Here is a 24,371-nt window from a genome sequence, read left to right on the forward strand (position 1 = left end):
TTTAAAAGCCTCTCATTATGGAACTTAAAAAGAAAATCAGATGAAGGCAATTAAGTGCACAACACTAATTACGGGCCATCCATATTTTACTTTATGCACGATACTCTCAACTTTTTTTTCTTACTTTAAAGAATAGGAACTTATTATCTTATGGTTTTGGAGGCTAGAAGTCCAAATCAGTGCATCAGCTCTAGGAAAGTGGTCTTCCTTGTTGGCAGCCCAGGAATTCCTTAGTATTCCTTGGCTCCTGTCTTCTTTTGTGTGTCTCTGTGACTATTCTTTTATTGATTTATTGATTGTGCTTTAGGTGAAAGTTTTCATATCAAGTCAGTATCTCATACAAAAAGTTATACACACCTTACTGTGTATTCCTACCTGCTCTCCTTCTGAGAAAGCACATTCCTCCTTTTTACTCGGTATTCCCCGTGTCCATTCAACCAGCTCCTGTCCCCCTTTTCCTTCTCATCTCGCCACCAGACAGGAGTTGCCCACATAGTCTCATGTGTCTACCTGAGCCAAGAAGCTCACTCCTCACCAGTATTATTGTATATCTTATAGTCCAGTCCAACTCCTGTCGAGGAGTTGGCTTTGGGAATGGTTCCAGTCTTGGGCTATCAAAGGGTCCGGGGACCATGACCATCAGGGTCCCTCCAGTCTCAGTCAGACCATTAGGCCTGGTCTTTTATAAGAATCTGAGATCAGCATTCCACTGTTCTCCTGCTCCCTCAGGGATTCTCTGCTGTGTTCCCTGTCAGGGCAGTCATCGGTGGTAGCCAGGCACCATCTAGTTCTTCCAGTCTCAGGCTAATGGAGTCACTTGTTTATGTGGCCCTTTCTGTCTCTTGGGCTCATCTTTACCATATGTCTTTCGTGTTCTTCATTTTCCATTGCTCCAGGTAGGATGAGACCAATTGATGCATCTTAGATGGCCACTTGCTAGCGTTTAAGACCCCAGACACCACTTTCCAAAGTGAGATGAAGAATGTTTTCTTAATAGATTTTATTATGCCAATTGACCTAGATGTCCCCTGAAACCATGGTCCCCAAACCCCTGCCCATGCTACACTGGCCTTTGAAGCATTCAGTTTATTCAGGAAACTTCTTTGCTTTTGGTTTAGTCCAGTTGTGCTGACCTCTCCTGTATTGTGTGTTGTCTTTCCCTTCACCTAAAATAGTTCTTGTCTACTATATAATTAGTGAATAACCCTCTCCTTCCCTCCCTCCCTGCTCTTGTAACCATCAAAGAATATTTTCTTCTCTGTTTAAACTGTATCTTGAGTTCTTATAATAGTGGTCTCATACAATATTTGCCCTTTCGCAACTGGCTAATTTCACTCAGCATAATGCCTTCCAGATTCCTCCATGTTATGTAATTTTTCACGAATTAATCATTGTTTTTTATTGATGTGTGGTATTCCATTGTGCAAATATACCATTATTTATTTATCCATTCATCCGTTGATGGGCACCTTGGTTGCTTCCATCTTTTTGCTACTGTAAATGGTGCTGCAATGAGCACGGGTGTGTATATACCTGTTCGTGTAAAGGCTCTTATTTCTCTAAAATATATTTCAAGGAGTGGGACTGCTGGATTGTATGGTAGTTCTATTTCCAGCTTTTAAAAGAAGTGCCAAATCAATTTCCAAAGTGGTTGTACCATTTTACATTCCCACCAGCAGTGTATAAGTGTTCCAGTCTCTCCACAACCTCTCCAACATTTATTATTTGTGTTTTTTTGATTAATGCCAGCCTTGTTGGGGTGAGATGGAATCTCATTGAGTTTTTCTTTTCTTTTTTAATCTCATTGTAGTTTAGATTTGCATTTCTCTAATGGCTAACGATCCTGAGCATTTCCTCATGTACCTGTTAGCTGTCTGAATGTCTTCTTTGGTAAAGTGCCTGTTCATGTCTTTTGCCCATTTTTTAATTGGGTTGTCTTTTTGTTGTTGAGTTTTTGCAGTATCATGTAGATTTTAGAGATCAGACAATGATTGGAAATGTCATAGCTAAAAACTTTTTCACAGTCTGTTTTAAGTAATCTTTTTACTCTTTTGGTGAAGTCTTTGGATGAGCATAGGTGTTTGATTTTTAGGCACTCCCAGTTATCTAGTTTCTCTTCTGGTGTTTGTACATTGTTAGTAATGTTTTGTATACTGTTTATGCCATGTATTAGGGCTCCTAGCATTGTCCATCTGAAGAACATTTTAAACTGAAATATCAGTAGAATGATATATAGATAAACTTATAAGTAAAATGATTTGTTTATATGATTTTGAGAATTTGCTGTTCTTAATTTTACTATGGATCTTAATTTTACTCCAAACTGTAATTACCATATTAACTTTACAATGCATAGTTGCATGCAATGCATCACTTCAGGAATATATTACAGTCAGATGATATTAACAGAGAGCCTAGGAAAAACAAGGTCGTCCATTTGGAAACAAATTTATTCCATGCTATTGCCAAAGTCTAGTTCCAGTCTAAGTTGTCATAGCAATTACTGGATATATTTCTATATAACTGATCTTGTTTTTCAAAAGTAGCCACAAGAGTTCTTCACAGCTTAGTTCTGCCTGGATGAACTTGAAGGGTTGACCCGTGTGGCCAATGTTTTCAATATGCTTTGAAATATAGGTGACTGAAGAATTAACTGTCTTTAAAGCTACTAAGTCTATGTAGTCAGTGTGGTCATCCTTGTTATTTTAAGAACCACAGACCCTTTGCCATTCTTTAGGTTCACCAGGCAGGCTGCTGCTTTACTTCTAGGGCTATCTTTCAATTTGTGGCTAAATGATATTCCATCGTATGGCTATACCACTTGGAGCCCTGGTGGCACAGTGGTTAAGAGATCAGCTGCTAACCAAAAGGTCTGCAGTTTGAATCCATCAGCCGCTCCCTGGAAACCCTATGGGGCAGTTCTACTCTGTCCTATAGTCACTAGAGTTGGAATCAACTCCACAGCAGTGGGTTTTATGGCTATACCACATTTTGTTCATCCATACATCAGCTGATTGACACCTGGGTTATTATTACTTTTTGGATTCCCTTTTATGACTGAGTCATTTTCTGCATTTAATTTTTGTTATGTTTTTTCCTAATGGAATGCATGCTGAATCGTCTAGTGTGTTTGAACTTCTGGTAGGTAATATGGATTTTGACACATATTATATGGGGCACGTATGTCCCTCTGGACTCTTGGGGTAGGATATGTGGGATGCACCTGTCACTCTGGGGAGTGAGATTATGTGGGACACATATGTCACTGTGGACTCTGCATCATCTTCTAGATCCCTTGATAGGTGCATACAATGTATGGCACCTGAAAATGCAGTATTTGTGTGAACATGGAATCACCACGAGAAATGCAACTTCCAAATAATTCATAGAAACCCGGAAATATACTTACAAGGCTTATCTTGCTGTACAAGGGCCAAAAGAGACAAAAGTTTTGCACAATCACACCTCCAAGATGCAACGGCTCATATAATACCGTGTAAAAACTGTAATTTGTAGCACGTACCCATTTCTTCCATTTCAAAGAGTTATACAGGTTCCTGCCTGCAGGCAGCATGTACTGTCAGTGGAACAGTAAACCCAAGACGTGGAAAACGTATGTGACCAGTATATGTCCCACGGCTCATTAAAGGGCTATTATATTATGACTAATGCTGCTATGAACATTCATGTACAAGTTTTTGTGTGGACATATGTTCGCAATTCTCTTGGGTATATACCTAGGAGTAGAACTGTTGGGTCATATGGCTTCAACTTCAATTTCTTCCTTGCCAACAACTGTTATTTTCTGTTTTTTTTTTTTTATTTGATCATAGTCATCCTAGTGTGACCTGGTATCTCACTGTGGTTCTGATTTGCAATTTTCTGATGACTAATGTCCTTTGCACTAAAGGTTTTACTTTTGATGAAGTCCAATTTTCCAATTTATCAAATTTTTATTTTGTTGCTTGTGCTTTTGGTGTCTAATAATCCACTCTCAGGTCCAAGGTCATGAAGATTTATCCCACCGCTTTCTTCTAAGAGTTTTATAGTTTTAGATCTTATATTTAGGTCTTGATCTAGCCTTCACTTTGAAGGCAAAAACATTTTCTTCACAAACTGTGTGTCTTACTCTGTAAGCTTTTTTCTGATCACTTTAAAGTAAGATTTATCACTAAATGGTACATGTAGAAACTGTTGAATTGGTGAATATTTTGCTGTGTATATTCTCAGTAACAACAACAAAATAAATAAAAAAAAGGTAAAATTTACCTAAAGTCGGAAGAATGAAGAAAACTAAAGATACAAGGAAAAGATTACTCCAAAGGATTAGTCCACGGCCTCTACCAGACTGAGTCCAGAACAGCTAGATGGTGCCTGGCTACCACCACTGACTGCTCTGACAGGGATTCACAATAGAGGGTCCCAGACAGAGCTGGACAGAAACGTAGAACAAAATTCTAATGCACTAAAAAAGACCAGATTTACTGGCCTGACAGAGACTGGAGAAACCCTGAGAATATGGCTGCTGGACACCCTTTTAGTTCAGTAATGAAGTCATTCCTGAGGTTCACCCTTCAGCCAAAGATTAGACAGGCCCATAAAACAAAATGAGACTAAAGGGGCCCACCAGCCCAGGGGCAAGGACTAGAAGGCAGGAGTGCACAGGAAAGCTAGTAATAGGGAACCCAAGGTAGAGAAGGGAGCATGTTAACATGTCATGGGGTTGTTAACCAATGTCATAAAACAATATGTATACTAACTGTTTAATGAGAAACTAGTTTGTTCTGTAAACCTTCATCTAAAGCACAATAAAAAAAAAAAAAACTTAAATCCATCAATGTGTAGATGATAGGAACAGTCTCAATTTGATGAGTTCTAAAATAACAAAGAAAAAAAATTAAAAAAAAAATAACTAGCATTTCCTTTACACAACTTTACAGTTTTACAACTATAGCCCCTCTAATACCTAAATTATGCTGCAGAGCAATCTTAACACAAGAACCTTGGCCCTCTCAGCCTCCCCTCTCAGTGCCAACAGAGTTCCACTATTATCCCCTTTAGAAGTAAATACTGGTCATCTGACATCCTGGCATATTACTGGAAACTAGTAAAGCGTTTATGGTTAAAGATGATACCAACTAAAAGATATCTTGAATCAAGAGTTAAACGCAGTGAGGAAAGAAGGAACAATTGTGGAGGCCAAACTGAGAAGTCTCTAAAATTTGGTATATCAGAATAAAATGGAAGATACAAAATAACTCTAAGTTTCACACAGATAAAAACAAATTCTGTGTGTAGTTTTTAAATATATACACTATATAAGAAGACTAGCAGATGATTATTTCTTCTTACCTCTTGAACATTGAACCTTAGGATCTCCTTCATGTAAGTAGGCAATAATGTCAATAAAGTATAAAAAGTCCAGTTGTATGAAAAATGTGCAACTACAATAGCCCAAAGCGGCAGTGATTTTAGCATGGGTATCCACGGCACTGACTTCTGTGAAGAAAGCTGAAGAAAACAGGCTCAGTTAGGATGAGCTACAAGTATGCTTATGCTTCGATCTATAGTTTATCAGCTAAAATTTAATCCAGAACATATATAGAATATCAGCCTAGATTAGTAAGTCCTGATTTTTAAATCAACTAATTTGAAATATTAAACAACAAAATACATGAAATATATGATGGTTAACTGTTTGATGTTTTACATAAAAAATAACAATATTAACAAGAGATTCCATGATTCAGATTAGAGGAAAAATGGAAATGTAATCTCAGAGCTACAATGTCAACCCTAAATACTCCTTATTAATGTCAGAAGTCACTTACAGCATGAAGTTCTCCATCGATAAAACAGAAAAGTTTCATAATCAAGTTCAGAGGTTGATACAGAGTAAAGGAAACAGACTGGAAGGTCCTGGAAAGAATTCTTTATTCAATTAAAATGATTTATAGGAACTCTACAACACTCATTGCAGTTGAGTCAATTCTGATTCATAGCAACCTCACAGGACAGAGTAGAACTGCCCCATAGAGTTTCCAAGGCTGTAATCTTTATGAAAGCACACTGCCACATCTTTCTTCCATGCAGTGGGTGGTGGGTTTGAACTGCTGACATTCAGTTAGCAACTGAGTGCTTAACCACTGTATAACCAGGGCTCCTTTCACCATGGGGCATAGGCCTCTGTAATTTTACAGTGTGTCAAAGGTGATTCTGAAGTGTAGCCAGAATTGAGAACTGCACTCTAGAAGAATAAATGTTCCCTCTTCTTCCCTTCCCCCATGTCCCTTACATACCTGATACATAGGGGGGTACACCAGAGCGTATATGTACCACGATTTTAAATAAAAAGTCAGTAGGACAAAGCTCACAAAGTTAAACCCATTCTTTCTCTTTTTAAAGTTACAGTGAACCCTAGTGGCAGAAACATATGTTGCTCTTGAGTTTTAGAAACTACACAGCCTCAGTATATATAAACCCACCGCAATCAAGTCGATTCCGACTCGTAGTGACCCTATAGGACAGAGTAGAACTGCCCGGTAGAGTTTTCAAGGACTGCCTGGCATATTTGAACTGCTGACCTTTAAGTTAGGAGCCATAGCGCTTAACCACTACGCCACCAGGGTTTCCTGAGTATACATTTTTTTTTTTTTTTTAATAATCTGATGCCCTGGACCAGTGGTCTCCAAACTTTTCGGAGCGTGCATCTCATCAGTAAAAACATGGGGCACACAATATTCACATATATATTCATAACTTATCTACATGTACTACTGTGGTTATGCCACGTACATTATAAAACACATAAAACTATATGAAATAAACAGTATATAATTTTTAACTTTAATAGGAAAAATCTTTTGCTATCATTTAAAAAATTAGTAGTAATAATATTTAGTGGGAATGATGTGTTTGACATCATATTTGATGGGCCTATTGTTATTTTTGGAAACCCTGGTGGCGTAGTGGTTAAGAGCTCGGCTGCTAATCAAAAGGCTGGCAGCTGGAATCCACCAGGCGCTCCTTGGAAACCCTATCGGGCAGTTCGACTCTGTCCTACAGGGTCACTATGAGTCGGAATCGACTTGATGGCAATGGGTTTGGTTTGGTTTTATCATTATTTTTCTTGGTGAGATGGTTTATAGCAAAGAAAATCTTAGTGGGTGGGGTGCCAAAGTTCTTTCTCAATTTATTAAAATAAAAATCTTCAAAACAGAGCAGTGGCTGATGATCTTAAAGCTTTCACTAATACACGCAGAAGAAAATCTGGTGGTGCAGTAGTTAAAGCGCTTGTCTGCTAACTGAAGGTCGGTGGTTTGAACCCACCAGCTGCTCCACAGGAGAACAATGTGGCAGTCTGCCTCTATAAAGACTACAGCCTTGAAAACCCTAGGGGGCAGTTCTGCTCTGTCCTTCAGGGTTGTTGTGAGTTGGAATCCACTTGATGGCATGAGCTAGCCTTCTGAGTTTAATTGCAGAGTGCTCTTTTTGTAGCTATTTCTGAATCAGAATTAGAATTATATATTCTCTCAGAAATGTAAAATCTACTTACTGCAAAAATGAAATAATATTTGTCTATAAGTATGCCCGCTCCTCACTTACAGACTATCTTGTTATCTGACATTTTGCATTTACAATAGTAAAAAATCTACTATTCAACTATTTTGCGCGTAAACAACGTATATCTGGCAGTAACGAATGCTGAGGTGAGAGTAACGCTGCCTGTGATGGTTAAGGTTATGTGTCAACTTGGCTAGGCCATGATTCTCAGTAGTTTAAGTTATGTAATGACCTATTTGGCATTTATATAACGATGTAGTCCTTCTCCATTTTGTAACCTGATGCGGACATCATCTTCGCATGATGACCATTTTTGCATAATGACCTGGTCTTTGGAGCCTAACCATGTTGAAAAGTGAGGAGTGGCTGTACTAACGTTTTCTCAGCTGGAAAACTAACATAACATCCTGACTGGAACCCCTGCTTGTCCTGCTTAGATCCTCCCTCCACTGTTAGTGTAAAAAAAAAAAATATATATATATATTTTTTTACACTAGCGTAAGCTATCAAAAATGCAAATCTGATTCTCACCTCAAGTTTACAAACGTTTCGTGGCATTCCAGTGTGTGCAGGATGAAGTCCAAGCTCCTTAATGAGACATACTAGGCCCGCCATGATCTGACTTCTGCCTAACCCCCTACATCTCCTGCCACTCTTTGCCCTTGCTTTTTTAAAAAAATGTAATTTTCTCGTTGAAAATATACACAGCAAAACATACACCAATTTAACAATTCCTACATGTACAATTCAGTGACAATGATTACATTCAAGTTGTGCAACCATTCTTACAGTCCTTTGATAAATTATTCCTCCTTCATTAACATAAACTCATTGCTCCCTAAGCTCTTATCTTAACCTTGCGAGTTGATGTCATTAAGTTGATTCCATATAGATAATTGTTTAAAAGAGCACAATGCTCAAGACAGACATTTTTTAAAAAATTTTTTATTGTGCTTTAAGTGAAAGTTTACAAATCAAGTCTCTCACGCAAAAACTTATATACACCTTGCTACATACTCCCAATTGCTCTCCCCCTAATGAGACAACCCACTCCCTCCCTCCACTTTCTCTTTTCGTGTTCATTTTGCCAGCTTCTAACCCCCTCTACCCTCTCATCTCCCCTCCAGGCAGGAGATGCCAGCGTAGTCTCAAGTGTCCGCCTGATCCAACAAGCTCACTCCTCACCAGCATCTCTCTCTAACCCATTGTCCAGTCTAATCCCTGTCTGAAGAGTTGGTTTTGGGAATGGTTCTTGTCTTATGCTAACAGAAGGTCTGGGAGCCATGACCACTGGGGTCCTTCTAGTCTCAGTCAGACCATTAAAGTCTGGTCTTTTTACTAGAATTTGGGGTCTGCATCCCACTGTTCTCCTGCTCCCTCAGGGGTTCTCTGTTGTTTAACAGCTAGGCCATGGTATTTTGTTGAACTTAAACAAGGGCACTCTGTGACCATTATGGAGTGGGACAAAAATAAGACCATTCCGTAATCACATTGGAGCACAGACAAAAACAAGAACAGTGTAAGCCACAAAAAGGAGCAAAGACCTTTCTTTCTGAGCTAATAATGAGTGATGTTACTACTTTACCGCTTTAGCCCCACCTTCTAGATAAAAACTGAAACCTAATCATAGAAATGCTACTGCTTTCTAACAGCACCAAATCCAAAGCAAAACACTGGTTCTTTAAACCCTCTCCAAATTCACCTAATACAAGTCTAAACTGTAACAAGCCCCTTCCAAGTCTCTCACCAAGGTGGTTCAAGGTTCCTCATGAGAAGCTGTCCCCTCACTGTAATGAGTCAAGAAACCGAACTTTGTTCAACTACAGGTGTGACGTGTTTGCCCAGAGGGCATCTGCACTAGGGAGCTTTTCCTCTCTGTTCCAGGTTGGTTGAAAACTTCTGCTTTCTCTGTTCTCAGCATGTACTGTCCATCTTATAGCACCATGTTGTACAGAGTGCATTATGTTGAAATTCTGCTCATCCATGTCTGTTTTGCTCTGGAGATCACAAGTCCCACTGGACCATGTCTTACTCATTTTCAAGTTCTCAGTGCCTGACAAAGAACCTAGGAAATAGTAAGTTCTCCAAAAATGTTTGTTTTAAAGGAGAATGAAGTACAGTAGATCCCGTACATTTCTTGGATCCAGGATTCAAAAGTGGAACTCCATGTAACACACAGTTATTTTATGACATTTTTCAACTACAACATCATCTGGTTTAAAAACGCAGTCTGGGAGTTCTATGGAACCTATTCTCCTAACTCGTTTTGCTTCTGATTGTCCCATTTTCTGAAGCAAATGAAAAAAAACATTAACCTAAGTTTGGATATTTGGACAGAATAAGACATATATCAAGGTAGAAAAAACTTTTTAAAAAATCTAAAATTTTCATAAGTCCATAAAAATAGTGAAAAAAAAGGAAGTACTGGAAGAAGTAAGCTGTTCACCACCAATGCTGAGAAAATGTGACAAACATATCAAAGTTTTACAAGGCAATAATTGTTTACAACGCATTCAATCCTTTTACCTGTTCTTTAGGGGAAAAAAATGGGTGTTTTATTTGGTTAACACTGTGGAGGATACTAAAGTTCCCCCCAAAAGTAACTTTATTACATTGCTAACTTCTTCTGTTTCTATGTATTTGCCAACCTCTGGCAAGGACTAAGAGATGCCATATTTCTTAAAGTTCAAGCAGCTTGTAGGGGCATTTGTAGCAAAATTACAAAATTTAAAAAGAAATGTTAATCAGTAAATTTGTAATTACTGCCTGATTATAATACATATAAAATTAAAAAATATCAATCATGATAACTTAATAGGCAAGATAAGTTCTATATGAAATATGTTGTTAATCTAAAAGTGACTCTGAAGTCGCTGTGAATGCGAGAACCGACTGCATATATTTTAATCTTTCCTAATGTTTTTATATTCTTCTTTTATTCCAATTCAAAGGTGGACATTTTATTTCCATGGCTTAAAAATTTACTATATTGAGTTATGGCAGACTTTTATTTCTGATTTGCCATTGTGCTTGATTAAGTGGTACAAATCCACTCTTAATAAGGTATGAATTTTTTTCTATAACATCCTCTACTCTAGAGGAGCGAACAGCTGTATATGGTATTATCACACTATATAATAATTGTGTTGTTCTCCTACTCTTTTAAAATATAGCTATAAATAGACTAGTTGGTTTTCTAACAACTAACATTTAGAATGTAGCTGTGAGATTTCTCTCATAAAACACACTGTACTTCCTACTAATTAAGATGAAAGAGAAAAAAACCCAGCAAGACTCACTTGATAATCATTACTCTAAAACGTTTAAAATGATTAAAAAAATTAATTTTTCACAGTTTTAACCTGGTTTGGAATTTCTCAAACGAAACAAACCAACACTTAGTACGTTTACTTGCTTAGCCTGCTTACTTTGTCCAAGCCATGCACAAAAGAAACATTTATTACAAAAATTGGTATCTCAATTCTGAAGAGGAAACCCTGGTGGCGTACTGGTTAACTGCTACAGCTGCTAACCAAAGGGTCAGCAGTTTGAATCCGCCAGGCGCTCCTTGGAAACTCTATGGGGCAGTTCTACTCTGTCCTATAAGGTTGTTATGAGTCAGAATCGACTCGAGGGCACTGGGTATAATTCCGAAGGAAAAAAAAAAAAAACTCTGAAATTCTTTTTCATATGTGCCATAAGTCCATACCTGATTTCTTAATGATGAAAGAATATACTCCTTTTCAGCATGGGAGATTGTCATATGAGTTTCTGGTGTATCGCTAACCAACCAGATCCATAAAATAAACCAAAATATTCCAACTATACCTTAAAATAGAAAAAAATGATAGTTAAATAAAATTAGAATGCATCAAGAACAATTTTTACATACCTTGAAAAAATATATAACTATAAATTTAATCTAAAAATAGTTTCAGTTTAGATTCCATTTCACATTTTTCTCTTAATCCTTTAATGGAATAATTGCCATAAATATATTATTTTCTATTAATTTTTAAGGAAATAACTTTCAAGCATGACTTTGCCTATCAGAGTTTATCAGACAAACATAAAAAAAAAAAAATTTCCACAGTCTGTAAATTTTCACAGGCATCTGTTTTTGTTTGCATTGCAGCTTTATTTCATGCATGAAATGTCTATGTGGCAAACTAACTTATTTAAAATGCGTATCATTTTGCCAATGAGATCAAGAAATAAAAAGTCCTAGGGCTAAATAAAAAGAAAAAGTAAATAAATAAATAAAACTACCCAGTGAGAGCACCCTGCTTTGCTTGAGAAGGAATATTTTCAAAATACAGATTTTTACAATGTCCAAGTTAACAAGTCCAAGTTAGTCACTTAAAAAAATTTATTTGAGGTGAGGTTCATATAACAGAAAATTAGCCATTTGAAAGTGAATTCAGTGGCATTAGTACATTCACAGTGTTATGTAACCACTACTTCTATCTAGTTCCAAAACATTTTCATTATTTAAAAGTAAAACCTCCTTACCCATTAAGCTCTATCTCCAGCCCCTGGCAACTGCCAATCTGCTTTCTGTCTCTACGGATTTATCTCTTCTAGATATTTCACATAAATGGAATCATATAATACGTGACCTTTTATGTCTGGCTTCTTTCACTTAGTACAATGTTTTCAAGGTTCATTCACTTCTAGCATGTATCAGTACTTCATTTCTTTTTATGCCTGAGTAATATTCTACTGTATGCATACACCACAATTTATCAATTCATCTGCTGATGGATATTTGGCTGCTTGCACCTTCTGGCTATTGTGCTGCTATAACTATGCATGTATATGTACTTGTTTGAGTACCTTTCTTCAATTTCGGGGGTTATATATCTAGGAAACCCTGGTGGCGTAGTGGTTAAGAGCTACGGCTGCTACCCAAAAGGTCAGCAATTCAAATCCATTCTGGCTATTGTGCTGCTATAACTATGCATGTATATGTACTTGTTTGAGTACCTTTCTTCAATTTCGGGGGTTATATATCTAGGAAACCCTGGTGGCGTAGTGGTTAAGAGCTACGGCTGCTACCCAAAAGGTCATCAATTCAAATCCATCAGGTGCTCCCTGGAAACCCTATGGGGCAGTTCTACTCTGTCCTACAGGGTTGCTACGATGAGTCAGAATTGACTTGACAGCAACAGGTTTTCTTTAATACCTAGGAATGGAATTGCTGAGTCATATGGTAAATCTATGTTTAATTTTTTTCAGTCACTGCCAAACTGGTTTCCACAGTGGCTAAAGCATTTCAAGATAGCAATTTTTGATAGTTAAGTGTCCCATTTAAGTCCAAGATTCAACAGTGGTTTCTACTGAGAAATATTCCAGAATTAACATCAGGTCATAACTCTCAGCTAGATCACTTTAAGGCTTACCAACTTGAAAACTAGGTTATCAGAAAGTGTTTTAGAGCTTTGTAGTTCAGCAAATGATTATTTCTGGGACTTTGCATATATATTTTAAACTACTTTTTGGACTACTAGGACATTTGGGACGTGTTACATTAGAATTTAGATTAATTTTTTTACTATACCCATTGCTGTCAAGTTGATTCTGACTCACAGCAGCCCTACAGGACGCAGCCCTACAGGACGCAGCAGAACTTCCCCATGGGGTTTGCAAGGCTGTACATTTTTACAGAAGCAGACTGCCACATCCTTCTCCCACAGGGTGGCTGGTGGGTTCGAGTCACCAACCTTCTGGTTAGCAGTCAAGTGCTTTAACCATTGTGCCAACAGGGCTCCTTATTTTTTAAATAAACTTACCAAAAAAGTAGAAGACATAAACCCAATCCATATAGAAGCAAATTATTCCAGAAAGAGGAAGAGAAATTACTGTTCCAAGCTGTGCTCCTAGAAGACAAAAAATGCTTTGTAAATTTTGTAGATAAACTAAAGGAGCTAGAAGCTTCAACTTAAAGAAGATGGGTAACAGGTGATCTCCAAAGGAAAGAACTATTCAAATCCTACTAGAGTTGAATTAGTCACATGTAAATATAAACAATTTATTCTCTTAAAAGATCATTTATTAAAAACCCACAATATGTAAAACACATACATTAAAATATAGCCATATTACTTATAACTGTGAAACTATTGATGACTTAGGAGGCACCAATGAATTTAAGACCCAGCATAAAATGAACTTGTAAATGCTACATGTGTTACAAATCCAAGTGTCTGGGGAAACAATCCTCTACAGAATACCTGATGAAATGAAATGAAGTTTTTAATAATCTAATATGCCCTCCCCCAATACAAATAATTGTTTCAGATAAATAATTAATAAAATACATTCTAACTGCCAAATGCAATACATTTTAGTCAGTGCAGTGGGGCTAGAATGATGCGTTAGGTATTGTTTCTGCTCTCAAGTTTCAGTCTTATGGAAGAGATAACAAACAAATAATTGTTACAGGTCAGAAGGTGTTAACTGTCTCAGAGCAAAATGGAAGTTCAAATATAGGAAAGATTACTTCTGACCTCCAGAAGATCAGGAAAAGATATAAGAAGCAACATCTAAACGGGACTTTGAAAAGATGGGTACCATTTGGTCCTGTAGAAACAGGGTAAGAAAAAAGGTATAGGGTTAGATGTAACAGGTTGAGCAAAGAAATAGAAAGTACGATAGCACAGGGTGGGTCTGGGAATTTCACTAAGGAAGAGAAGATAATGCTGGAAAAATAGGTTGAATAGTTATTGAGTACCCATTCAATGCCATGTACTATGTGGCAGGGACTTGTTAGGTGATGACGAGTTGGTGCTGCCTTACAGTGACCCTATGTACAACAGAATGAAACACTGCTCAGTCCTGTACCAGCCTCACAATCATTGCTATGCTTGAGCCTACTGTTGCAGCCACTGTGCTAGGGGCTAAACCAAAAAAAAAAAAAAAAACCAAACCTGTTGCCATCGAGTTGATTCCAACTCATAGCAACCCTCTAGGCTAGAGTAGAACTGCCCCATAGTGTTCCAAGGAGTGGCTGGTGGATTTGAACTCTTGACCTTTTAGTTAGCAGCTAAGCTTTACACCACTGCACCACCAGGGCTCCATGCCAGGGAGTACCTAGGTGAAATGAAGGACTATAAAGAACCTTGACTCCTAGTTCAAGGAGTCTAGATTTTATTCATGAGGTAAAGGGGAACTGTAGATAGTACCTGTTCTTGAATTTATTATCAGATTTCTCATGTAACTATGTATGTAGTTACAAGAATGATTTTTCAAAAATGTAAATTAGATTATGTGCCTCCCTTGGTTAAAAACCCCTGATGTCTCCTTACTTTCTCCTGAAAATAAATAAAAAAAAAAAAAATCTACATTACTTTCCATAGCCTACAAGGCCTGATATGATCTGGCTCTCGTCTATCCCTCTAATCACATCTTATGCTATTATCCCTTTTATTCCCTATATTGTAGCCACCCACAATGGTTTCTAATTTCTTTGAACCCCTAAATTATCTCCTGCCTTTGCACATGTTGTTCTGATTGGCTGGAATGGTCTTCTCTTTGCTCTTTGCACAGCTGGTTCTTGCCTATCCTTCACTTTTAGCTTACAAATCACAGCAGGCAGGCCTTTCTCAACCACTGTATCTAAAAGCAATCATGTCAAAAATTTTTCATTCAACAGAAGAAAGGCCAGAAGTTCTGGTGGAATGTTAGAATTATAAATCACATATAAAACTTATGTTATTTTGCCTATAGGTAAAAATGATGGCATATAAATGCACAGAAAAAAGGTGTATAAAGAGAGTGGTTGGGACTCATGATATCTTCATTAAACCCCTTTAAAACCCGGTGCCATCAAGTTGATTCTGACTCACAGTGACCCTATAGGACAGAGAACTACCCCATAGAGTTTCCAAGGAGCGCCAGGTGGGTTTGAACTGCTGACCTTTTTGGTTAGGAGCCGTAGCTCTTTAACCACTACGCCACCAGGGTTTCCAATTAGAAATCATAATGTAAAGACGAAAGTGCTCAATTTACCAGCTACTGGACTTTCATAAAATGTAACATTCTGTATATCAACACTGAAGAGGCAACATATTTTGAAATAAATGATGGCAGATGGAAAACATGATAGTAGTCAGTTAAGCCACACTGCAGTAGGTTTATTTTCCCCCAGTGGAGGTATCCAACATTACATGATTCTAGCACGCAGGAATTCCTCCTCTCTCCCGGGGTTGATAGATATGTATCGAATTGTGCCAAACGTTTTCGCAAGAATAGTTATCTCACCTGCATATGAAATGCTAAGAAGCTTGCTTCTTTCAAGAGGGGGAGCCCAAGAAGACCACATGGCATGCATGGCTGGAAACGTAACACCCTGATGAGGGAAAAGGATAAAGCACAATAAAAAAAAAAGTTGAACACACACACACAAAAGAATTTTATGGATAAGAATCAAACTAGAAGCAGGTTCCGTGAAGTGTGATGTCTTTACAGCGTTAAGTAAAAAAAATTTTATAATGAAGTACTTTCAAACCCTGAATAAAGATTCGTGGATTCTGTGAACTGGTTTGAGGGTTGCAAGGTAAGGGTTACGATAAGTCTAAAGTAATGTACTGAACGATGACATAAAGGGATCACTCTCAAGGATGAACTTATTTATTCAATGTATTAATGGCCTGAATGAAATGGGAATGCTAGCAACTTAGAACTTCAGAAAAATACTGAACTAATACTTTGGGATACTGGAAGAAAATTTAAATTGCCCTTAATCAACTGGAAATAGTCCTACAAAGAAGAGATGAATTAAATTAGAGTGTTTATAGCTTGATTTTTTCCTTGGTGATAACTAGCCTAGTGAATGCCAAATATAGATTCGGAGAGGCAATGGAAGCGCTGAGGCAGGGTGGCTCACAGAGACACAAAGGTGAGTAGATGCCACAGGAGAGTGGGAGAAAAGAGTTTTCGGTAGATTCAAAGTAGTGGATTCACAGCTCTCCTTAGCTACTCACTAACTGTGCAATCTCAAAAAAGATTAGCTAACCTTGAACTTCAGTTTCTTCATCTGTATAAATGAGATAATATTCTCTCTCTTACATGGCTGTTGTAAAGATCAATGGTTGTTGTTGTTAGTTGCTGTTGAGTTGGCCCCTGACTCATGGTGACCTCATACACAGAAAAAAACACGCCTGATCTTGTGCCATCCCCATGTTAGGCTGTGGATAGGATCACTGTGATCCATACAGTTTTCACTGGCTGACTTCTGGAAGCAGACTGCCAGAACCTTCTTCCCAGTCCGTTTTAGCTCCACTGAAACCTGTTCAGCATCATAGCAACACGCAAGCCTCCGAGGACATACGGGCAGCGGCTGTGCATTAGGTACATCAGTCAGGAACTGCATGGAAGGTGAGAACTCTACTGCTGAACCATCGCTGCACCCACAGATAGATGGTAGCTACCGTTATTATTAAGAAGCCCAGGGGGCGCAGTGGTTAAGCACTCAATGCTAACCCAAAGGTTGGCGGTTTGAACCTACTAGCTGCTCTCAGGGAGAAAGATGTGGCTACCTGCTTCCGTAAGGTTTATAGCCTTGGAAATGCTATGGGGCCGTTCTACTCTGTCCTACAAGGTCGCTACGAGTTGGAATCAACTTGACGGCAGTGGGTTTTTGGTGGTTTACCGTTATTAATAATAGAATGAAGAATAAATACTTTAGTACTTTATACTTCCTGTTAATTCTTTCAAAAACAATAGAAGAAAAATGAAATACTAACGAACGGCAAAGACGATTTAGGCAGCAAGGCAAATCGATAAGAATCTGTACAACCATCTTGTTTGGGGTGAACAAATGTGAAAGCGAGAAAAACAAGCCTATGCCTAGGTTTCAGAGGTAGAAGTTCAACATTAGAAAGGAAAAGAGATTGCTTTTTAAAGATGGAGATGTATGTGATTAACGGTAAAAATGCAAAAGAGAAGTAGAAAGGTAAAAGAAAGATAAGGAACTAAAATTTAAAAAATGATAAAAATCTTAGCAGGAGGGAAACAAACAAAAACCCAACCCCCCTTGCTATGGAGTCGATTCCAACTCATAGAGCCCCTACAAAGACAGAGTAGAACTGTCCCATAGGGTTTCCAAGACTGTAAATCTTCATGGAAGCAGACTGCCATATCTTTCTCCTGCAGAGGGGGTGGTGGGTTCGAACAGCTGACCTTTTGGTTAGCAGCTGAGCATTTAATCATTGCGCCACCAGGGATCTTTCTTAGGAAGAGGTAATAGAGAGATACAAATTAGCAACAACAATTCTAAAACCAGCAGAAAGGCTAGAAGAACCATAGAAATAAAAAAAGATAGTTACGTGAAATAATAAATTATTTGTTTTAAGTTAGGAGACCAGAGGAAAGGAAGTAACAGATGGTAACTATACAGGAAGTTCCATGAATAACAACACATTTAAAACAAGGCAATATGACATCTATTGTGTAAAATGTGTTTTAGATCTGGGCTATCAACGATAGAGCAGAGATAAACTGTGGCAAAAGTATACAAGGTAAGAAAGCCTATCCTTTTTTTATTTTTTGTGCTTTAGGTGAAAGTTTATAGAGCAGATTAGTATCTCATTCAAAAACTGATAATACAAATTGTTTCGTGACATTGGTTGCAATCCCCTCAACGTGTCAGCACTCTCCCCCTTTCCACCCTGGGTTCCCCATTTCCATTCGTACACTTTCAAGTTCCTTCCTGCCTTCTCGTCTTTGCTTTTGGGTAGGTGTTGCCCATTTGGTCTTGTATCCTTGATTGATCTAAGAATCCCACTCCTTGGAATATATCCTAAAGAAATAAGAGCCGTCACATGAATAGATATATGCACACCCATGTTCACTGCAGCACTGTTCACGATAGCAAAAAGATGGAAACAACCTAGATGCCCATCGACAGATGAATGGATAAACAAATTATGGTGTATTCACACAATGGGATACTATGCAATGATAAAGGACAATGATGAATCCTCGAAACATCTCATAACATGGATGAATCTGGAAGGCATTATGCTGAGTGAAATCAGTCAGTTGCAAAAGGACAAATATTCTATGAGACTACTATTATAAAAACTCAAGAAAAGGTTTAAACACAGAACATTCTTTGATGGTTACGAGGGTAGGGAGGGAAGGGAGAGGGGTATTCACTGACTAGATAGTAGACAAGAATTATCTTAGGTGAAGGGAAGGACTACACACAATACAGGGGAAGTCAGCACCACTGGACTAAGCCAAGCTAAGAAGTTTCCTGAATATAACCAAACACTTCAAGGGACAGAGTATGCAGGGGCGGGGGCCTGGGGACCTTGGTTTCAGGGGACATCTAGGTAGACTGGCATAAGAAAGTTTATTAAGAAAATGTTCTGCATCCCATTTTGGTGAGTGGCGTCTGGGGTCTTAAAAGCTAGTGAGCAGCCATTTAAGATGCATCAATTGGTCCCACCCCTCCTGGAGCAAAGGAGAATTTAGAACACCAAAGACACAAGGAAAATATTAGCTCAAGAGACAGAAAGGGCGACATAAACCAGACTCCATCAGCAAGAGACTAGAAGAACTAGATGGTGCTCAGCTACCACCAATGACTGCCCTGACAGGGAACACAACAGAGTCCCTGATGGAGCAGGAGAAAGTGGAGTGCAGAACTCAAATTCTAGTAAAAACGCCCGACTGAATGATCTGACTGAGGCTGGAGGGACCCCAGAAGACATGGCTCCCGGACTCTCTGTTAGCCCAAAACTAAAACCATTCCCGAAGCTGACTCTTCAGACAAAGATTAGATTGGACTGTAAGACGTAAAATGATACTTGTGAAGAGTGTGCTCCTTAGCTCAAGTAGATACATGAGACTAAATGGGCAGCTCCTTTCCAGAGGTGAGATGAGAAGGTGGAAAGGGACAGGAGGTGGTTGAATGGACACAAGAAATCTGGGGTGGAAAGGAGGAGTGTACTGTCACATTATAGGGAGAACAACTAGGGTCGCATAACAATGTGTATACAAATTTTTGTACAAGAAACTAACTTGAACTGTAAACTTTCACTTAAAGCACAGTAAAAAAAAAATAATAGTGGTCTCATGTAATATTTGTCCTTTAGCGACTGACTTATTTCACTCAACATAATGCCCTCCAAAGTCACCCACGTGAGATGTTTCACAGATTCATCATTGCTCTTCATCGTTGCATAGCATTCTATTGTATGTATGTACCATAATTTGTTTATCCATTCATCTGTTGATGGGCACTTAGGTTATTTCCACGTTTTTGTTATTGTGAATAATGCTGGCAATGGAAATGGGTGTGCGTATGTCTATTAGTGCCATTGCTCTAACTTTTCTAGGATATATACCTAGGAGTGGGATTGGTGGATCATATGGTGTTTCTAGTTCTAGCTTTTTAAGGAAGTGCTATATTGCTTTCCATAGTGGCTGTACCATTTTACATTCCCACCAGCAGAGTATGAGAGTTCCAATCTCCCCACAGCCTCACCATTTATTGTTTTCTGAATTTTTGATCAGTGCCATTCTTGCAGGGGTAATATGGTATCTCATCATGGTTTTGACTGGCATCTTCCTAATGGCTAATGGGAGCCCTGGTGGCACAATGGTTAAGAGCTCGGCTGCTAACCAAAAGGTTGACAGTTTGAATCCACCAACTGCTCCTTGAAAATCATATGGGGCAATTCTACTCTGTCCTACAGGTTCTCTTTTTACTCTCTTGGAAAAGTCTTTTGATGAACACAAGTATTTAATTCTTAGGAGGTCCCGTTATCTAGTTTATCTTCTGGAGTTTGTGTAATTTTAGTTATGCCTGATATTTGATTTACGCCATAAATTATGGCCCCTGTGTTTTCTTTCACGAACTTTATAGTTTAGGTTTTACATTTAGGTCTTTGACCCATTTTGAGTTAGTTTTTGTGCATGGGGTTGGAGGTACGGATCCTGTTTCATTTTTCTGCAAATGGATATCAAGTTTTGCCGGCACCATTTGTTGAAGAAGACTATCTCTTCCCCGTTTAATGGGTGTTGACCCTGTGTCAAATATCAGGTGTCCATAGGTGGATGGATATAGGTGGATGGATTTATTTCTGGATTCTCAATTCTGTTCTATTGGTTTATGTGTCTGTCATGTCAGTACCAGACTGTTTTGACTACTGTAGCTGTATAGTAGGTTCTGAGATCTGGTAGTGTGAGGCCTTCTACTTTGTTCCGCTTTTCAGTAATGTTTTACTTATCTGGGGTCTCTTTCCGTTCCATATAAAGTTGGTGATTAGTTTTTCCATCTCATTAAAGAATGTTGTTGGAATTTGGACTGTGATTGTATTGCATTTATAGATTGCTTTGGGTAGTACTGCCATTTCCACATTTTTACAATGTTAAGTCTTCCCATCCATGAACATGGAATGTTTTTCCATTTATGAAGGTTTCCTTTGGTTTCCTGCAGTAGTGTTTTGTAGTTTTCTTTGTATAAGTCTTTTATGTCTGTGGTGTGATGGATCGCTTTTGTGTGGCTTTTCTTGGCATGGTCTTATAACAATCACTTGGGTGGGACTGTGCAAATAGGGTAACTGTGGCCCATTAAGGGGGCTGGTCGGTTTTCCATCCCACTAGGCTTAAAAAGAGAGCTAATTCCAAAGCAGGGAGAGGATCTCACTACCACCAAGGAAGAACAGCCATGAGCGAAGTGTGTCCTTTGGACCTGGGATCACTGTGCTGAGAAACTCCTAGAACCAGGAAACCTCCTGGAATGAGGAACGGAGAGAGTGCTGTAACACTAAAGATAGTGAGATGCAGTGGCAGAGAAATGGTGGCAGGATAGACCAGCAGAAGATGGTGTGGTGGGCTTCCTAGCCCATGGAGCGAGAAAGCTGAGTGCCTTTGGGCTGAGGCTTACTCACAGAGTGGGATGCCTCTGGACACTTACTGGCAGAGCTAAAAGAGCTCTGTAACACTTACCCAAGCAGGGCAGAGGCCGAGGGCCAGAGAGAGGTATGCCTGCAAGCATGGCTGAGAAGAGGCTGTCCTGATGGAAGAACTGTATCCTGAGCGGTCCTGAACCTGAATCATAACCTGTTATTCCCTAATAAACCCCATAATCATGAGTATTGTCTGTGAGTTCTGTGTGGCCATTGCAATGAATTATTGAACCCAGCAGAGAGATAGAGAGTACTGTGGGAGGGATGGTTGATATCAAAATTGAAAAAGACGGTGGAGAGAAGAGGCATGTCTGACCTCTATCTCATAGGAATCAGCCTTGGGCTGTTGATCTTGATTCTCTTTCCTCTTGTGAAGAGAGAAGGGGTCAGATACCACCCCCACGCCATTTTTACAGTTTGGCTGTTATACTTTTTTACGTGCTTTGATTTTTAACCTCTTTACGTCTTTGTGTTTAGGGCCATCTCTTGCAGACAACATATTGATGGGTCTTTTTTTTTTTTTAAATTCATTCTGCCACTCTCTGTCTCTTGACTGGTGCATTTAACCCATTTACATTCAGTGTGATTATCGACAGAAATGAATTTACTACTGCCATTATGTTATGCTTTTTTTTGTGGTACTGACAGTTTCTTTTTTCCACTTAATTTTCTACTTTTCCTTTTTGTTCTTGGATTTCTTTTCATTTCCTTCGTTTTTGTCAATTTTGTGTTTACTGAGTCTTTTTGATTTTCTTCTTTATTTTGGTGGTTAGGTTTATTAATTTTCTTTGTGGTTACTGTGAGGTTTACCTTCATCAAGGGATTTCTATCTTAATGGTTTTAATAGTGGTTTAATTTACCTATGTCTTAAAGTATGAATTATTAACTCTCTTCTGGAAAATGTTCTCTCTACTCTTTGAGTAAAGCTTCAAATTTGGAGCTGCTTCTGCTTGAGGCCTTATTGACCACAAATGAAATCTATCTGGTTTATTTTCTAGTCAATCCTTTCTTTAATTAAAAAATTAATCCTTCTTATCTTCCAATGTTAATTTTTGATTCATATTCATACCAAAGAAGATCTTAAGAAGAAGAGAGAGATCTAGGGTAAGGAATACACAAGGGAGTAAAAAAAAAAAAATACCTCTCCAAGTCCTTCTAGCGTTCTGACTGCAATGAGAAATCCAACTCCTAAATCTGCAGCAAGGGGGGTAAACAGAGTGAAGACAGCAGTGCCAAGGATCCCAAATCCTAGCAGCAGTTTACCCCCCACTTTGCTGGCAATATATCCTCCAGGAATCTGCGTGATGATGTAGCCATAAAAAAAAGAACCAAGAATCCATCCTTGAGTTTCTGCATCCCATTGGTATCTTTTACCCTGTAAGGAGTAGGAGGAAAAAACAAAACAAAACAAAACCATTAAGATATTGACTTAACAGCTCAGGGCCAATCACCAGAATGTAGACACACAGTTTCTAGAAGTGAACAGACAAGAACTGAAAGTCATAAGTTTCAGGATTTGCTAGTATGAAATTAGACTATAGGATGAACTGTAGAGGATTGGTAACAACCTTTACCAAAAAGGCTTAAAAAAGAGCCACAAGCTTAATCTAGAAAGCTATTAAACAAGATACTGCAGTGGTTGAGCTAGTCTTTGGAGCCAGACAGGCCTGGGTTTAAGCCTGGCTCTGCATTTACTGGACATGTGATTTGGGAAGATAAAATGAAAAAGGCACATAAAATAAGCCCTGACACACAATAAGTGTTCACTTAATGTTGGCTCCTAGTATGTATACACACAGATGATTAATACTGCCCTTTTTCAGACCAAGTACTTCAACAAGCATACGGAAAAATAAAAGAGCAGGAATTTAAACCAAGCCATAAACGTCATGTGAACGGGAATTGTCTTTTACTTAGTAGCAGCACACAGGTAATATAGAGATTTAGTGACTGATCTGAGTGCTGATATCTTTAATGCAAGTAACTGTACACTCAAGCAAATGGGTCAAAAACCATTCCAGGATATTTTACTGTCAGTATAAGGCAGATGAAGATATGTAGCTAGATCAACAAAAACATTTGCCAAAGAGAAAGATACAAAGGCAAACCTCTATCCTTATTAGAATACCAATTTGCTGCTTATTTGTGGCATTCTAGGATTTCATGAACTGAACAGCAGCGCTAACCCTGAAGGCCATAGGCTGGAGTAGGGAAAGTGGGAGATGGGTACTCAAACCTGTTATTCAACATTATTAAAGTCAAATATAAAGATTTTTGATATGTCATAATTTCATGTGCATGCTTGTAGAGAAACTCTCCTCCTTGCTTGACTGCTCCTGTTAGTCAATGACAGAGGCTCAAGTGTGATCCACCCTTTTTGTAAGCACTGAAAGTGGGTGAAAAAGTATATCCATTAAAAAGGGCACCAGCTTTTTCTCCCTATACTGTTTCCCTTTGTGATAAGCAAAATTAAATATTTAAAGTGTATAAAACCCAATACTTTTTCTTCTGGATAAATGAACACACAGTTATCAATTCCACTATAACACAGGACAGGCAAAATGACTTAAGTAGCTTAGGTTGTTATTGTTAGGTGCCATCAAGCTGATTCTGACTCATAGGACCTATGTGACAGAGTAGAAATGCCCTGTAAAGTTTTCATGGCTGAAACTGTTACTGGGAAACCCTGGTGGCATAATGGTTAAGTGCTACGGCTGCTAGCCAGAGGGTCAGCAGTTTGAATCCGCCAGGCGCTCCTTGGAAACTCTATGGGGCAGTTCTACTCTGTCCTATAGGGTCGCTATGAGGAATTGACTAGACGGCATTGGGTTTGGTTTTGGTTTTGGAACCTTTACCAAAACAGATTGCCAGGTTTTTTTCCCATGG

General features: G+C 38.5%; 1 protein-coding gene across 4 annotated transcripts in view; it reads right to left on the reverse strand.

Annotated features, from left to right (window-relative positions):
- The window catches only part of SLC17A5 (solute carrier family 17 member 5), a 69,205-nt gene that overhangs the window by 36,018 nt on the left and 8,816 nt on the right, over positions 1-24,371 (reverse strand). For all 4 annotated transcript variants that reach the window (XM_064288048.1, XM_064288059.1, XM_003404392.4 and 1 more), the window contains exons 3-7: positions 22,627-22,860; positions 15,826-15,913; positions 13,356-13,442; positions 11,273-11,391; positions 5,353-5,511 (exon numbers count right to left, since the gene is read on the reverse strand). In XM_064288048.1, the coding sequence (XP_064144118.1) occupies positions 5,353-5,511; positions 11,273-11,391; positions 13,356-13,442; positions 15,826-15,913; positions 22,627-22,860 (687 nt within the window). The remainder of the gene's footprint in view (positions 1-5,352; positions 5,512-11,272; positions 11,392-13,355; positions 13,443-15,825; positions 15,914-22,626; positions 22,861-24,371) is intronic.

This window comes from Loxodonta africana, chromosome 1 (assembly GCF_030014295.1).
Source record: "Loxodonta africana isolate mLoxAfr1 chromosome 1, mLoxAfr1.hap2, whole genome shotgun sequence".
Lineage (NCBI taxonomy): Eukaryota > Metazoa > Chordata > Mammalia > Proboscidea > Elephantidae > Loxodonta > Loxodonta africana.